The sequence below is a fragment of the Microtus oregoni genome, unplaced genomic scaffold, assembly GCF_018167655.1.
Source record: "Microtus oregoni isolate MIOR12 unplaced genomic scaffold, Mior012 000023F_ref0000262, whole genome shotgun sequence".
In the NCBI taxonomy this organism is placed as follows: Eukaryota; Metazoa; Chordata; class Mammalia; order Rodentia; family Cricetidae; genus Microtus; species Microtus oregoni.
Window position 1 is genome coordinate 25320769 of NW_024543082.1, and position 17439 is coordinate 25338207.

The 17439-nt window shown below is 40.1% G+C and overlaps 1 protein-coding gene across 2 annotated transcripts in view; it reads right to left on the bottom strand.

The window, feature by feature from the left end:
• Positions 1–2228: 2228 nt before the first annotated feature.
• The window catches only part of Gsk3b (glycogen synthase kinase 3 beta), a 143540-nt gene continuing 128329 nt past the window's right edge, over positions 2229–17439 (bottom strand). For both annotated transcript variants that reach the window (XM_041673281.1, XM_041673282.1), the window contains 2 exons: positions 14700–14798; positions 2229–2412 (listed from right to left, as the gene is read on the bottom strand). In XM_041673281.1, the coding sequence (XP_041529215.1) occupies positions 2345–2412; positions 14700–14798 (167 nt within the window). In that variant the 3' untranslated portion in view covers positions 2229–2344. The remainder of the gene's footprint in view (positions 2413–14699; positions 14799–17439) is intronic.

Sequence of the window (17439 nt, forward strand, 5' to 3'; positions counted from 1 at the left end):
AAAAGCAAGCACTAATTTTTATGGACTCTAGCAAGTACACCAAGTCCAGTGTAGTGTCTGTGTCTGGCTGGGCAGTTTTATCTGAAAGCAGGTTCCCCTCTTAGGCCACAGAACCACTTATTCAGACTCTTTACAAATTCTTTCTGAAAACGGCCTTCCAAGTCACCCCTTCTAGGAACTATGCTGTCAAATACTTTGATTTCAGAATTCTTTCAAACTCTATCTCTCGGAAGCACTTCACAGAAAGTAAAAGCCTATTTGTTTGATTTGGTTTGACTAAGCATGCTTCCTTTCTTGTGAACTCTGATAGAAGCAGAGGATTGAGAAGCCCCTTTTGTGGCCCCAAGAGCGTAGCCGCACAGTGAGTGAAAAGTCAGATGGCTCGCTGCTGTCTCTCCACTATCGATTCATTTCGGCAGGCAGCGCAACTCTCTTGGAGAGTTACACACGCGGTAGAAGAGGCATGACAGGGTGCTAGGGCCTGGACAAGGGCTGCCAAGAGACCCTTCTTTCCACCCACCTGGAGGGCAGGACCCCACCCCAATGACTGAAGGTGGTAATGAGGGAAAAGGAGGCCACACACAGCCAAGGGCTCTGTAGGCCTCATGATTTGCTGACCTTAGCAGACACCGGGGAAGGAGAGGGAGGAAGGAAAGGTGGCCATCACTCAAGTGATCTTTAAATGTGAAAGGTAACTGATTGTGCCTTAAAGATTCATAGGTCAAGTAATGGCCCATAAGCACCAAGGTTCATTTTAGAGTATATAAGGCCCACAAAGATACCAACCTTAAAAGGATCAACAAACTAGTTATGAATTCTGTTCCTCACTCAAACGTAATCCTTCAATCCTCCTTGCTTTCCAAGGAATATTGCTTTGTCTTCAAATAACAAGAGACTGATTCTTACACCATTCATTGATAAACATAGAAAACTAAAACAAAACTCTTAATGATTGAGGGAACATTCTTTTCATGATTCAGTCAGTCAATTTTGATATTATAGACAAAAAGAAAAGGCAGTATTGAATATATGTATATATAACATATATACACACATTGATATAATCAGTTTTCCTATAAAGTCAGCAGGTACAGGTGACTTTATCATTTTGATGTGTGGTTTTTAATATGCCTACCACTTAAAATCATAATGGCCTATCTGACATGCATCAATAAATAAATTTAAAAAGCATGATGTTAAAAAGCAGAAATTAAATATACAGTCTAAATTTGGATTTAAAATTAGAACTATGTTTAAGAACATGGAAAGTCTTGCAAGCTTGATTTTCAATTAAAATATGAAAAATAAAGCAGTAGACTGTTACAGTTCACATTATTTAGCTACAATGTCTTCTCTCAAGTGTATTTTTCTAAGGGAAATAACTTTAGAAAACTCTGGACAAATTCATTCACAGTGGTGAGATCTGTCCCTGGCCTGCTGCCTTCCTGTCATTTGCCTTCTGATGCACCCAGAGCTGCTGGCTTACCACCATCTCCAATCTCATATCAGGGCACCACCTCAAAACAGCATGAAGTTATGCAGACAGCCTTTGGTCAGGTGAACCAAGATCCACCCCAGGGCATGCAGCTGTGGCTCCCTGCAGCCTTCCTAAGCCAGTATCTGCAACACTTGCACTGGTCAAGAGCAAAACAAACCTTAAATAACCAATCACAAATCTTTCCTTATAAGTTTCAGACTTTAGTGACCTCCCTGGGCTATGAACAATACACATTTCTTCTCTCTCTCTCTTTTTTTTGGTCTGTCACACCTGCCATCAACCTGCCAAAGGCAAGTCTTCAAATACCCGAGGCTATGTATACATTTTACAGGTGACATTAAGTCCCTGTTGAGTACACCTGCTAAGCTCCCAACCAATTTCAAGCTGTGCACTGTATCAAAGTCCTACACCAGACTTTAAAAGAAAACAAATTCAGAAAATAAACCAGCACAGAACAGGTTTTCTTCTGTTGTGGTGGGGGCATGAGGCAGGAGTCTGGTCTTTAAGGTATACAATAGCAGACATCTGATTTAAAAAAAAGAAAAGAAAAGATTGTCGTGGGAGAGATTGTGTGTTCTAGTGCTCTGCTCCTCCCCCCACCCCAGCCCTCCCACCCCTTGGATCTCCTTAAAAGTGAGAATACAATGAAACTGGTTTGTATTTATAGATATTTTACAAGGTTAAATAAGAACAACAATAATAAAAAAATTGAACACTAAAATGAACAGGGTTTTTTGTTTTTGTTTTTTTCCTCTTTTTAATTTTCTTTCCAAACGTGACCAGTGTTGCTGAGTGACACTCAAGTAACTGCTGGTTTTTCCTGCGCAGCTGGCTACTTGGGGCTGTTCAGGTGGAGTTGGAAGCTGATGCAGAAGCGGCATTATTGGTCTGTCCACGGTCTCCAGCATTAGTATCTGCAAATCCAAAGTCCCGAGAGAGCGTGAGCAATGTTATAATACCACAAAGAGCACAAGTACACTGCTCCACCCGCACACAGTGCCATGGCCTTCCGAAGCTGTTAGCTGATACGCTGCTTTCTGTTTGGAGCTAAGTGGTGGTACATTTAACACAGTACAGACTCAGGGGCACAGAAGCCGTTTCTGTCTAGGCGTTCGCTATAGCTGGGACCAGCAGTACTCAGTTTGGAGTCTAGCTCCCCGAAAACAAATGAAGACACACAGATGGGAAACTAGCTAAAGATTTTGAGCTATGCTCCAACATGTATCTGGTAAAGTTATCCAAGAATACACTTTACTATTTAAGGGCACGTTGTTCAGTTTATCAACTCCATAACCACTGTACTTCCTTCCTTCCTTCCTAAACTCTTCGTTTTCCTGTCCCCCAACTAATCTACCCCACATCCATTTAACCCACTGGGGGTCAGGCAACATGTGAATACTTTTATAGTTCATTAACTTTTACCTCAAAATATTCCCGGCTGCTATCAGTTCTACTTTCATATAAATAAGGTGACCTCGGAGTCATACTACCAGGGCATGGGGACATCTTAGTCACTGGCAGGTGACATGTAAACCAGAACATACTCTCTAAAGCCACGCTGAGCCTTTCCCAGACATCAGTGAATTGCTAGGGATGAGGCTTCATTCATGACATGACCTGCTGAAAGGGAGTTTCACTGTTCAGTCATCCACATTTGGTGTGCCAACAATACAACAATTCCTGTTTAGATAACAGATCCCCAGGCCTTTCTTCATTTTTATGATTCAGGCACAGGCTGTATTAAAAACTGTCAGAAGAAGCCTGGAAAACCAGGGTTACTTCAGAGTTGTAATGTCCCCACAAAGCATCCTTCTTGTACCATTTCCTGTGTTCTACACAACTATCAGCAAATGCACAATCATCACCAAACACCACACACGCTCCCCACTTTCTGCACAAGATCCCAGGAACTGCTGCTCCATCTTTAAACCCAGGACTTGAGAGGCACCCACTACACCCTCACATAAACTAGCACTGTGACATGACAGCTCTGGCCATGTGATCTAGCTGTGCCAGCTGATGCCAACCAAAGTGTGCACTAAATGCCTACCCACACCTGATGGAGGAAGGTCATTGGTTAAATAAAAAGAAACTGCTTGGCCCTCATTGGTTAGAAGATAGGTGGGAGGAGTAAACAGAACAGAACGCTGGGAGGAAGAGGAAGTGAGCTCAGACTCCACAGCTCTCCTCTCGGGAGCAGATGCCTCAGAGAGACACCATGTTCCCAGCAGATGCACGCGATGAAGCTCCGACCCAGGATGGACATAGGCTAGAATCTTCCCGGTAAGCGCACCTAGGGGCACTACACAGATGATTAGAAATGGGCTAAATTAATATGTGAGAATTAGCCTAGAAGAGGCTAGATAGAAATGGGCCAAGCAGTGATTAAATGAATACAGTTTGTGTGTTGTTATTTCGGGCATAAGCTAGCCAGGCAGCTGGGGTGCTGGGGACGCAGCCCCGCTGCTCTTATTACTACACACACCAGCAAACTGCACATTTATGGCAACTTACTCTTTGGCAAAGTCCTATATAGCTAACAGTTTTCAGATGCCCTTTCATGAGCTATAGCCCATTAGTGTATGACCTAATCCAAACTAATCTCACCTTACTTGAGTAAATTCAAAGACTGTTTACACGATCACCATGAATGTACAAACCTTCTTATGTGATCATACAACTGGAAACTGATAAAATCTGTAAACTCATTTCCAGTTACATGATCAGAAAAAAAAATCTGTTCTGAGAAAAGGAAGGAAGGCATAGAATCATCCTAACATCCTGTAGCATCCTCCAACATGACACCAGGCACCTATGCTCTTAATGTAGTCCTTTCCCACACTAAACATGACTGACCTGCGTAGCCAACCAGATACTGCAAAAACAATGGCATGTGATTTCTAAGGCTAGGAAATAAAAGACACATGGTTTCCACCTTACTCTCTCTACTGGACCACTTGGTGTAAGGAAAGCCAGCTGATAAGATCCAATTATGGCACCATGAAGAGGCCCACAGAAAGGGTGGTTAGCCCTCCTGCCAACACATGCTTGCTAGCCACACGAAAGATGAGCCCGGAAGTACATCTTCTAACCCCAGGAAGCCATCAGATAACTGTAACCCTAGATAAACCCCCCTTATTAAAAACAGATTTATTTTTTGCTCATATATCCTGATTATGGTTATCCCTCCCTCTACTAATCCCAATTGCTCCCCACATCCCCTCCCATCCAAATCCACCCCCTTGCTGTCTCTCATTAGAAAACAGACAGACTTCTAAGGGATAATAAAATAACAAACATAAAATAAGACAAAACAAAAATCTAACACATCAAAACAGAACAAAACACATAGAAGGAAAAGAGTCCAAGAAAAGGTATGAAGAACAGATAGAGACAAAGATACCCACTCAGGAGTCCACAGAAACACTAGACTGGAAGCTGTTACATACAGACAGCTTAACCACACCACTGAGACTCTCCCAGCCAGGTGGCTTCCGTGTTCCTAACCCAGAGAAGCAATGATAGATAATGTTCAGGATGGCAACTCAGAGCTGTAAACAGCAAATACATCAATATGTTGAAGAACTTAAAATGCCACTAAGGGTTGTACCCAGAGGCCCAGGAAAGCATCAGTGACCAAGCCCCTCTGCAGACTGTCATAGCTAGGTAAGATAAAGGTGACACCAGATAAACTATTTCCTCGTCAACTGGTTTCTTAAAGAATTGTCTTCTGAGAAGGGTATGTAGTTCCAGGGTTTTTACACTAGATCCCATGAAAAAATTACTCTAAGAATTAAAACTACTTTTCTGATTGTTTCATGTGCGCTCACATGTGCATGTGTGCATATCACTGTGTAGGTGAGGCTGATGCTGGATCTTCTTTTATTGCTCTTTCACCTTATTCTCTGAGGCAGGCTCTCTCAATCAAACCCAGAGCTCACTTCGTTCAAAAGTCTCCTAGCCAGCTTGCTCTAGGGCTCTCCCTCCATCCTCCAGAGATGGTTGGTTGGCAGCTACACCCACAAGGTCTTCACATGGGTTCAGGGATCCAATCTCTGACACGCTTGCTTTCTTGCTTGGACAGTAAGTACTTAACCATGGAGACATCTCCCCAGCCTCAAGCCATTTTTTTGGTTTGGCTCTATTTTTTTGAGATAGTACTTTATTCTCAGCCCAAGTTAAACAGGCTGGTCTTGACCTCTCAGTGACCTTCCGCCTCGGCTAGCCAAGAGCTTTATTACAAGTCTGTGCGACCACACCAGCTTCTAAGTTTTTGTACACAGAAGTCTGTATCTGGTAAACATTTTCTAGGAGAGAAGAACAGGTGTGTGTGTGTGTGTGTGTAAGAAGGCATATTGCCCCTAGCCCCAGATTCTCAGAAATGAGGAAGTTACTAGATTCTGGGGTTATGACCACCACCATCTGTATCAACACTGAACAAACTACCTCATTGTAGGTTTTCATGCCATAAACTCATCTTGACTTCTTCTTCTTCACTCATTTAGTATTAGCAATTCCTATCCATTTGGGGGCCGATGTGATTATCAAATGTAAAAGATGGGAGACAGTGGAGGGTCACACTTTACACTGTTACAAAAGGTCTTAAAGGCAGAACCCATGGAATAGGTTGGGAGGTGAGAACAGAGAATAAATATAGTTGAGGTTCTAATGGTTCTGCCACCATGAAGCCAGTATTCAAAAAGTGTGGGTCTAGAAGAAAATGACCCTAATCCATAGAAATGCTTGTGCTATGGCCCAGTGGTAATGACAGAACATTCTATTTGTATTGACCAATGTGGTGAAAGTTACTACATATGGCTACTCAGGCTGCGATTAAACATGAACACAATTTAGTATCTTATTTGTCCTAAACACTTTTCAAGTTCTCAAAAATATAGTCATTAAAATTTTAATATTTCTACAACTGGCATATCAGAAGAGGATATTTTGGATAATCAAATTAACCTTGGGCAAATGCATGTATGCTTGAGAACTCAAATGCATTTCATTTCCTTATTTCCTTTATTATGCTTGACCAACTTTAGTCTAATGCCAGTATGTCTGTACTTATCAGGCTTAAGGTGAGAAATCTCATGACATGTTAGGTCATATAAAACAAAATTCTGGCATTCAGAAAATATTATTTATAGTACACAGGTAATTTAGTCAAGCTATTCGGAGTGGAAGTAATGCTAATGTAGAACAATGTCTTGTTATAACCTGTAGGGACAAACAGAAACAACTCTTCACTGGAATCAAAGTGTACCCCCAAACTCACACTGACACTGAGCTTATAATCTACACCAGTGAGGTCAAGCTCCACCTATGGTCAGGTTTTGCTTGTTTCTTCATAACACTTATTATGATCTTGATAGTTAATAATAAAGGAAGGGAAACCTCCTCAGCAACAACAGAGCTGTGGCACAGGTACCAAGGAAGCTGCTGGTCATTGAGAAAAGAGTGAAACATAGATGCTTGTGACTCAATCCAGCCACCAGGGTTCATGGTTAGCCATCAGTGAGACTACTCAGATCTGATCTGCTGGCAGTAGGGAAGTCTCAGCTGTCTGGATGCTCAGAAGTAGAGCACATTCTAAGTAAGAGACTTGACTGTTAGGGTAGAGAACCAAAGAACATGGGGTTATGGGTAATATTTTAATTTTTTAAGTTAAAAGTGCTAATTTAGGAATAAAGAAAAAAATAAAATAAAATCAGGAAACTTCAAGCCAAGGAAGTGAAATCTGAGAATCACTTGGGAACATCTAGAAGAATGACCCACAGGGCACTCATCGACTGAATCAAGATTTCAAATTACTTTAGGAGGAGCTGAAAATCCCTAGATAACATTCGACTTAATAGGACAGGGCATGCTTAGGGGTTCAGTTTTGAACCCAACAAGTACCCTTTTACCTATCTAACTATCCCCCTTTGGGACAGTCTCTCACTGGCCTGGAGCTCACCAATTAGGCTAGAACGAATAACCAGCAAGTCCCAGGGACCATCCTGCCTCTGCCTTCTCAGCACAACATCAGAGGCACGCACCACCATGCCTGCATTTAATGGGGACTGAACTAAGGTCTCATGCTTGCAAGGTAGTCTCATACAGCTCAGGTAGGCCTCAAACTCCTAGTTCTCCTACCCCTACCTCCCATGCCCAGTTGGCAGGCTGTATTTTAGGCTACTCATATACAAGTTTATATAAACTTAGCTTTAACAAAGAGTACATACAAATTTACTGGTGTGAGTTTGTTAAACTGCATTAGTTTAAAACAGAAATCTATGTATCTAGAAGAGCTACACACATCTGGCTGCCAAACCGGTAGCATGTAGAAGAATATGCATGCGTACAGTGAACTCTCCCCATCCCACTCTCCTGGGAAACGAAAAAGAACTTTTACTGCAATGGGAGTAGAAACTGGGACAGGCTGTGCGGAAGGCAATTTGACAGAATGTATTAAAAACTATAAAATTCCTTACTCCTTTAGCATTACTCCCAAAACTATTTAAAGAGAACAAGCAAGGCTTTATGCAGTAAGTTTCAAAGCACTTTTCAGAAGAGCAAAGAACAGCAAAAGGCCAAACAATCCTTAAATGCAATTCTAATGTTCAAAACTAAAAAATAAATGAAGTGACTACCACAAAGCAAGGCACTCAATACTACTTAGTAACGCAATATGTGTCTATAGCAGTATACTTTCACACTCAAAATAGTATCTCTCTGCTTACTCATATATAGACTAAGAAACAAAACAACATTATCTGTGATTACCTCTGGAAGAAGGACAGAGAACATGCTATATTCCAAATTAACTATGCATCTTTAGTGAAGGAAAAAAACTTTAAAGAAGTCATGCAATTTTCTAAAATTCTACATACATCTGAGTGAGGATAAAGAAAAGCAGGGAAGACAGGATCAGGAGGGAAGGGACGGTGAGGGATCCAGGGGCAAATGCCCTAATAAGCACTAATACACAACACACTGTGAAACTGGCACAGAGACGCTCTGGAGGGGGAGCTGGAGCAGTGACCCGAGGACAGAATTCACACAAAACAACTGTAAAACTGACAATGAGATGAACTGTTCTGGATCTTTCTTACGCAAGCAGAAAGAAATGGCTAGTGATGTACAAGACAAGAGGAATTTTGGAATGAAAACAGGAGCGAGAAGACCATGCAAAGCGGCTAAACTTACATAGACTCTAGCAAAAGAGATTTCAACACGCTTAGAAAATAGGTAAGCTTTAGCCAAGAACTTTCAAAGGAGCTCATAACAGAGAAGAAATAGAGAAAAAAGAGTACTTAAAACAGCAATTACTTTGCTCACATAATTGCAAATAATTATGAGGAAAAGGGAAAAAAAATCAACGAAAAGGGTCCAAGTTTTAGAGGAGGGCACATGTGTTCAAAGAATTGAAAAGAACACAAACCTACAGGGACAGCCCAGAATTGGTTTAGATCAGGAAACAGCGAGAGCTTTCAAGGCAAGATCTAGAAGTCAAGTCTCCTGACCAGCCAGGTACAATGACAGAAGGGAGATCTTATTCAACTCATATCATGAATCCTTTTTTTGGTAAAAGATTTTTCAGCCAGGAAAGGAAAACAGGTATCCCAATAAACAATGCAACCCGAAGAAAGGGCAAAACACACACGTTAAATGTCTTCTAATTCAGAATCCACAGTACAAGAAACAATTCTAAAATCGATTCCACAATTCATTTAATAAATATTGAAGACACTACAAACTTCACTGACTCGAACTCTCCCAAACAAGACAAACTAGAATAAGTTTAATTTTTAATCTTTGACAGGGCTCTTCCCCCACCTATCGTCGGAAAAGGACTGAGAATTTTCTTGACAACAGCAACTTCCTGAGGGTCTTTGTTTTTGTTCGGAGAGTCATGCATAAATGATTACTATATAGTTAGTTTAAAGCTAAGCAAACAAGAGTGGTTACCAGTCACTCTGAGGTAACTAATCTCCAGTAAGACCTGCCTAGTTTCTCATCCTATCAGTAACTGGGGTAAAGGCAATCTCTAGACCCTGTCTTGTCCCTTCTGGTATACTTGGCTTGTTTACATAGAAGCAAATGAGAAAAAAAATGTGCAAGTGATAAACAAGTTGTAGAAAACCAAATGCCTTGACAGTGTAGAACGCTCCCATTCTACAGAACATCTTTGTCAGGACTGAGAGCTACTCTTAAGAGTTTGGTTGGTTGAGCGTAATCCTACATGGATTACCAAAGTGATCCACATAGAAATCACTTCTAGGGTGTGTGTGGGGTCAACTTGATAACGGGTGATGCAAAAATGGAACGTGCTGGTTTTGTTGGCAGTAGTGGGTTCTGCTACTGGAATAATCATGGGATAGATTATCTCTGCTCAGTAAACAATGAGATCTCGGCTTTAGAGTTGAAATCATCTGTATTCATTAGACTAACATCCTCAATGGACAGAGAAAAACTGCTCTACTTATAATATCCTTGTATCCCTTACATTCAGTTCATTCGATAGTCAATCAAATGATCTCTGAAGAAGTTTGTGTGTGAGTCAATGGTCCAGCTGGAAGAAATTCACAGAGAGTTCAGGAGATTAAGTCATTTAGAGACATGCTCAACTCTAATGCTCCAAGATACTGAAGCATTTAAAGGTAAAAGTACTGCTAAAACTAAAACATAGATGCAGCACTAAAATGGTCTTTTGGGGAGGAATTTCAACACTGACAGTCTAATTTAACAAAACATTACATATATATATATATACACACACACACGTGTACACACACATACACATATCCCTTCTTTACAATTTAGCATTGTCACCAACATGATTTTAAAGATTTACAAGTGCCCCTAGAATATTTCCAAAACTGTTCAAACTTCATAAAAGAATAAATTCCACAATGAATTCAAACCATTTTCTGCTGTTTGCCATCCAGAACATTGTTGTCCTATCATACATACAAAATCTGTTACGATAGCCTTTATTGTTATATATGTGATTCCTGTCACTATATGGAGTGGCGTTTTCTTCTTCTACTAGATATTTCAGGAAGCTAAAGCCCTAAACTGGGATTAGTGATTTTTAAATTTGAACTTTGATGGTTGTAAATTCTAATATTTTCCAATGCATTTTTAGTCACTGTGCCTACAAGTGGCTACTTAAACACTGAACACAACAGAAGTAAAAGTAATCAAAACATTTAATGTAATAGACATACTATCCTTGCAACTTTCAAGAAGGGTGAGAAATTGTGACTACAAAATTTAATAGTCAAAGTTTCTGGTGAGGCCACACAGTAAGAACTAACTATATGTCCCCAGAGTAACACCAAAAGGACTTTAGGACTCTATCCAGATATGTAAAGATTTATTTTCTTTGCTTTCCCAGAAGCAGCAACAGAAAAAATTCATCGACATCTAGGCATCTGGAAGCTACTTAGTAATTCTGGCCATTAGTCCAAAGCTTATCTCATGACAGCCAGCATAATTGTGGTTAACGATATCTTTTGTCAATCTGTCTTGCTTTTCTACTTATGTCCCACTTACTCAGGACTGAGCTTTGCTTCCAGGACCAAAAGAAAGCCAGAACATCCCAATCCTTTCTCTAGACAGCTACAAACATGGACACTTCTGAGGCAGTCACCCAAGGGCCCGGCAGCTTTGCTCTGGACTGTGTGGAGCAGGAGGAGAAATAATACTTTACAGGTCAGATGGTAACTCAGGGCTATGCCCAAGTTCTGAATTCATTTTGTACCTAAACCTTTTTAGATGATTGACAGGCACATCCCTGGGCTGCTGAAGACAGGTATCTGCTTCTTGGTGATATGGTTTCATTATAAACTAAAAGTGACTCAGCCTCAAAATTGATAATTATTTTTGATACAGAGTTTCTATTACAGTGACTTAAATCAAGAAGGGCAATTATTATAATAACTTAGAGGTTCAAATTCTAACTCATTAAACCCACGACATGCTAGGGTTTATTTAGGTGGTACGGTTTAGGTGGATATTAGAAATTCTGACTTTGAAAATTTAATATTTACAATACTTTTAGGTTCAGCTATCCAAGCCTAGAGCTTTGCAGCTTAAATGTTTATTTTTTTTGAAGTATGAAGCAGACTAAGAAATGGTTTCTGAGGAGAGCTTTGTGTATGCCTAAAAGCATTCTTTTGCTATGTCTCTGTGTGGTGATGGACTCCCACTTATCCAAGATGAGAGAGACTTTGCCTTCCATGTATGTGGGATGCTGTATTGCTTTGTCGTGAGACAAAGTCTTGCTTTTAAGTCCTGGTGGCATAGTACTCACTCATGTAGCCCATTATGGCCTTGAACTCATGTCAACCCTTCTGCTTCAGCCTGTCAACTGCTAGTAATACCAGTGTGAGCCACCATGTCCAGTGTTTTAAAAACCATTACTGGACTTGTCTTAGTTTGCAAAAATAATAATAGAATTAGTACTGGCATTTTCCTCTCACCGAGGGCCTACTGAGAGGCCACAGGGTCATGCATATGTGTATTATGTCTCTTACTTCTCAAAATCCTACCCCTGCTGCTTTATAGATATGGACCTGCAGCAAGAAAAACAGATGCCATGTATTTTTAAGGTCATTAAAGACTGTCACTCCCACTGCCACACACCTATAACTAAATTAGAGGCAGCTATTTAAGGTCATATAGTCAATCTGTTGGTAGACATCAGTGTTGAGGCATACTTATTTGACCTTCATTTGGCCCCTAGAAAATTCTATTCTTTGTGGTGTCAAACAGTTAGCTTACACGAGAAGGGCTTAAAGAAAGTGTCCATGAGAAATAACTTACTATGTGAAAATGATGAAATCTTCATTGACTGTCATTTTTATCAGTACCAAGTCTGAGGCCTATACGGATAAAGTGCAGTGCCAGAAACACTCCTTCTAAGCCAATGAAGCTTCTTGTCTAACCAATAATGGAAATTCTTAACCACTGGTAATGTTGACTTTACCTGTAGGGCGCTCAGAGAAATATATGCCATCCTCTCTGGTGACCGCACATGCACATCTTTACCCTGACTTTAGTAACTGTTCTTCTATGAACTTCTTCATGTTCTAAGTTACTTCAGCTTGGTCATAAACTCTCAGGGTCACAATCCAATGCCAGCTTTTCAGTTTTCTTTTACAGCTATAAAAACCATGTATAATACTGCAATATATTTTGTAAATTATTATAACCTGTACCAAAGCAGTATGACCAGGTTACAACAGGCTCCTTTCTAAGAATACAGTATATTTTACAGCCCGAGTTACAAACATCCTTAATTATTTTAGTATCTCACATTAAGAAAATTATTTTAGAAGCAGAGAGACGGTTCAGTGGATAAGGGCACTTATTCTTGAAGAGGACCTGGATTCCATTCCTAGCATCCACATGGCAACTCACAACCATTCATAACTCCAGTTACAAGGGATCCAATACCTTCTTCTGGCCTTTGGGTACCAGGCATACACATGGTGTACAGACCTACATGCAAGCAAAAACACTCACAAAAAATATAAATTTTTAAAAAATTATTTAAAAATTTCTACTCTCTACTAGTTATCGTTTATTTGTATTTGTGTGTTCACATTTATGCCATGGTGTTGGTGTCAGAGGAGAGCCCATATGAGGCAGTTCTTTCCTTCTACCTAGAAGTTCCTAGAATTGAACTGAGGTCATCAGGCTTGGTGGCAAGTACCTTTACATGCTGAACTATCTTTCTAGCCCATAATTCTCATTTTTACATATATCCTAAAGCATGACTGTCCAACCTTTGACACAAAGTTATTATCTATCAATGTGCCGAGCCATACCCTAGCTATTTATCCTGGGGTTGCCTGTAGCCTTCAGGGTACAGATTAGACATGTTTGGTTTAAAGCAGCTCTACTCAACCTCCAGGACACAAGCTCAGTGAGTAGATACATCAGCACAGCGCTTGGGTTTACTCCACATGGTCAATGGCCAACCTGATACATGTGGTTAGTGAAGCAATACGTTTATTGATAGTTCAGTTAACCACTCTGTCTTTATTTTAAACAATCAGGCAACAGCACTAAAAAATAAACCAAAAAACAAAACACCACTGTATTTCTTTTCTATTTGGGAAAGAGTCTCACTATATAGCTTTGGCTGGCCTAAAACTTGCAATGTAGATCAGGTTGGCTTCAAATCTCTGAGAGCTGCCTGCCTCTGCCTCAGGAGTGCTGAGATTTCAGAATGTACTACCATGACCTGCTAAAATTATATTTTTACACTAAAGAATTTTAAACCACATTTTGGCAGAACACGATTTCAACAATATCACTCTAGGAGAGCACTGCTGTTCAGTTTGCAGCCTGACATACTCATAGTATAAGTATGAAGTTCAAATGCCTTTCTCCAAGTTCCACAAGCTAAAGGAAGGTAGGACAGAGTAGAATGGAACGCTCAATCTTTAAAGATTTACACTGGATAGAAGCAGAACTCTTCCTTTCCTGAGAGCTGAAAGCTCTCATCACAGACTTGTCAGCAAATGAAATATCTCATCTCCTGACGCAGAAACAACCTCAAAGCCAAATGTTTCAGTTCTATGTAATTGATAATGTGGCAAAGGGTAGCTCCTGACACTTGGTATACTAATGTTTCCCAAGTTCCAAACTAGCTGACTCAGGAATCAGAAACACATTCTATGATCTAGCTATAACTTGGGGATCTTTATGAGTTTTTATTTGTTTTTCTGAGGTGGGGTGGGGGGAGTGAGGAGGGTGATAGTTTAATCACATTCTGATGTAAAATTAAATGTATTTTCATTGTACTTTTAGCCCCTTCAATGATTTAAGATTATATTAACTTATATCCATACTTCTTAAGACTTGCCTATTTAGGGTGTTAATGTAATTGACATGAAGAAGTTAGAACTAAAGTGGAGCATTCCTCACAAGGCTCCATTTATAAAACCTGTTTTCTCCTTTAAATATCTTATACTAAGAAATCAGGATGTACCTTGTATGTAAAATGCATTATGTATGTGTTCACACTGTTTGTGGGATGCTTCTTCGAATGTTTTAGGTGGAAAGCAGTATTTTATTCTCTCTCACTCATGTGACTGATGTGTTTAGATTAGTACGGGGAATTAAATGTTCATACTTACCACAGGAAATGGAGACAACTCAGCGTGTGAGAAGAACAAAACAGAGGGACCACTATACTCACCTGAGGCTGCAGTGGCGTTCGTAGGGGTGGAAGCAGCTGCTTGAATCCGAGCGTGGGGAGGAATAAGGATGGTGGCCAGAGGTGGGTTACTTGACAGTTCTAGAGAAACGGAAACAAAGGTTAGAGTCTAATTCCATGCTCTACACGGAACTCCCGTATAGTAAAAATCAGTCATGGTAGGAAAATACCAGCTTGTAAGTGCCCCAGTGAAGCAGTCAGCAAGTTAGAGAGGATGAGCAGTCGTGCGACACAAAACTGATGTTTAAGAACTAAATTTATCTTTGGCAAAGGCAGCAGTAAAAAGTTTCAGAGTGAGTGCGCACGTGACAGCCATTAGTCACCCCGCCACTCTGCATGCGGCTATAAGTGGTGGAGAGCAGAACTTGAGACAACAGCAAACAGAAATGGTCAAATGAACAAAGAGGCAGTCAAGAAAGGGAGTCAAATAGGATTACTCAAAATAAAATCATTTTCACCTTATTTCAAAACATTCCTTAAATGATTATTGCTGAAAAGTTAGAATTACTTTTTAACCTAAAAGTGGTTATTTCTGCCAATGTTATAGAAATTATCTTCTTTTGAAAAATTAATTTCTATTACGTCTTAAATTAAGTTTAAGATAAACTGAAGCTAATGATATTAACGCTATGCATGGTAAAGAGCGCTGGTGAGCTTGCATGTATAACTGGTATTAGTGTCAAGAGTGACTGCCCTTCCTGTCATGCTGGTACTCTAGCATGTAATCTGTGAACCCCGTTCTCATTGAGGTCTGAACACTATGTGCTCGTGCTACCTACAGGAAGACATTATCCTCTCAACTACAGTATGCATCCTGACAACTTAAGTATATGGCATTATGAAAAGTTGAGGAATAAGGGAAACCCTAAACCCATAAAGTAGTTTGAGGCTTTCTTTTAATTCTTATTAATCTCTTTCTTCAAGCTGCTAGAAAGCTGTGTTTTGTCATAACAGTTTTAAAAGGTTTGAGAGCCAAAACCTTTTGGCCAAAAGTGACTTATTCATAGACTGGCAACTAAATACTAATTTTGTGCTATATTAAGATTCTAAGTAAGATTATATTCTAACTAAGAAAAGCAATAAACTGATAACAAGATTTGTGAAAAATTAGTGGGAGAGAAAGGCTTAAAAGGCAGAAAGAAGACTCATTTTTCAGTAAGCTTGGCAAATAGCTGTGTCCTAATTAGGGTGCAAGAGGTACGTGTAACTCCCACTGAGGAACAGGAAGATGTACACTGTTCCCTTGAAGCCAGACAGTTTAGCAGAACCCTAACTGGGCCAGCAACGGAATCTGGTATGGCTGATTAATGCAGTATGTGGTAGTTATGCCTCATTAACCTAAAAGAAATTTAAACTTGCTATCCTAAGTAAAATCTCCCAAAATAGAAAGTTAATAAAACCCAAACTGTCCATCCATGTACCCATACATCCTGTAATATTGGACATGAAACGGTATGCTAGGTCTTAGGGTGGAGAGATAAGAGGTAACTGTCTTTGTTGGATCAACAGAAAATAGAAATGGTCAGCTGGGTGGTGGTGGCGCACACCTTTAATCTCAGCACTTGGGAGGTAGAGGCAGGCATATCTCTGTGAGTTCAAAGCCAGCCTGGTATACAGAGGGAGTGCCAGGACAGCCAGGGCTACACAGAGAAACCCTACTCGGAAATAAAACAAAACAAAATAGAAATGGTCAAATAAACAAAAAGGCAGTTCAGAAAAGGACTCAATCTATTAGAATGACAGCACTTTGAAATTAAAAATTCCCAGACGTTCAACATCGAGAAGAACCTATAAGAGGAAAGGACGAGTAAGGAATAGAGCATGAAGTGTGTGGCAAAGCTGCTTTCCTCACAGCCCATGCTGCCCATTTCCTTTGTGGACTTTCTCTTTTCAGAGCACACTCAGCTTACCTAGACTAAGGAACCTAGCTATCCCTCACAATCCCTTCACCTAACAGTTGCTATCTGGATGCTCTCTACTATGTAACCAAGTGGAGGATTACGTCTCACTCTTCAACCTCTTGAATTACACGGTTCTATTCTGATCATCCATTAATTACTAACTACTCTTATGAAGTCTGCATTTAAAGTTCACTTACACTACTGCATACATACATATACATATATGTACACACACACACACACACACACACACACACACACACACACACACACGAGCATCTTAATACATTTAGTCTGATGAGAAATAAGTCCCAGGATATACTTATGGAGTATACTTGAATATATAGATACAAAGGCTCATGTATAATTTTCTCTGATAATTTTCTCATGTATAATTTTCATAGAATCACAAAAGACTGCTACTGTTGATCTATCCACACTATATCCAAATATACATGTATAACGTTCAGTTTTAACTGTCAACTTGATATGATCTAGAGTTGAGAAGAGATTCTTGATGAGGGACAGTCTAGCTGAGACAAAATTGTGGCCACACCGGTGAGGAATTTTAATTATGTAATCTGATTTTGGTAGACCCAGTCTATAGTGTGTGGTACCATTCTCTGGGTTTGGGTCCCAGACTACTATATCAGGGTGGAATTGAACTAGGCAGTTGCAATCACTCTCTGCTCCAGACTGTGGATATGACTAGATGCTTCAAGTTCCTGACGCCCTGCCCTCTCCCTGCAGTGACGACCTTCCTGGAGTTGTAAGTCAGACCAGCAACTAGGACATGTATTCTTCAAACCCTGAAAAGCATA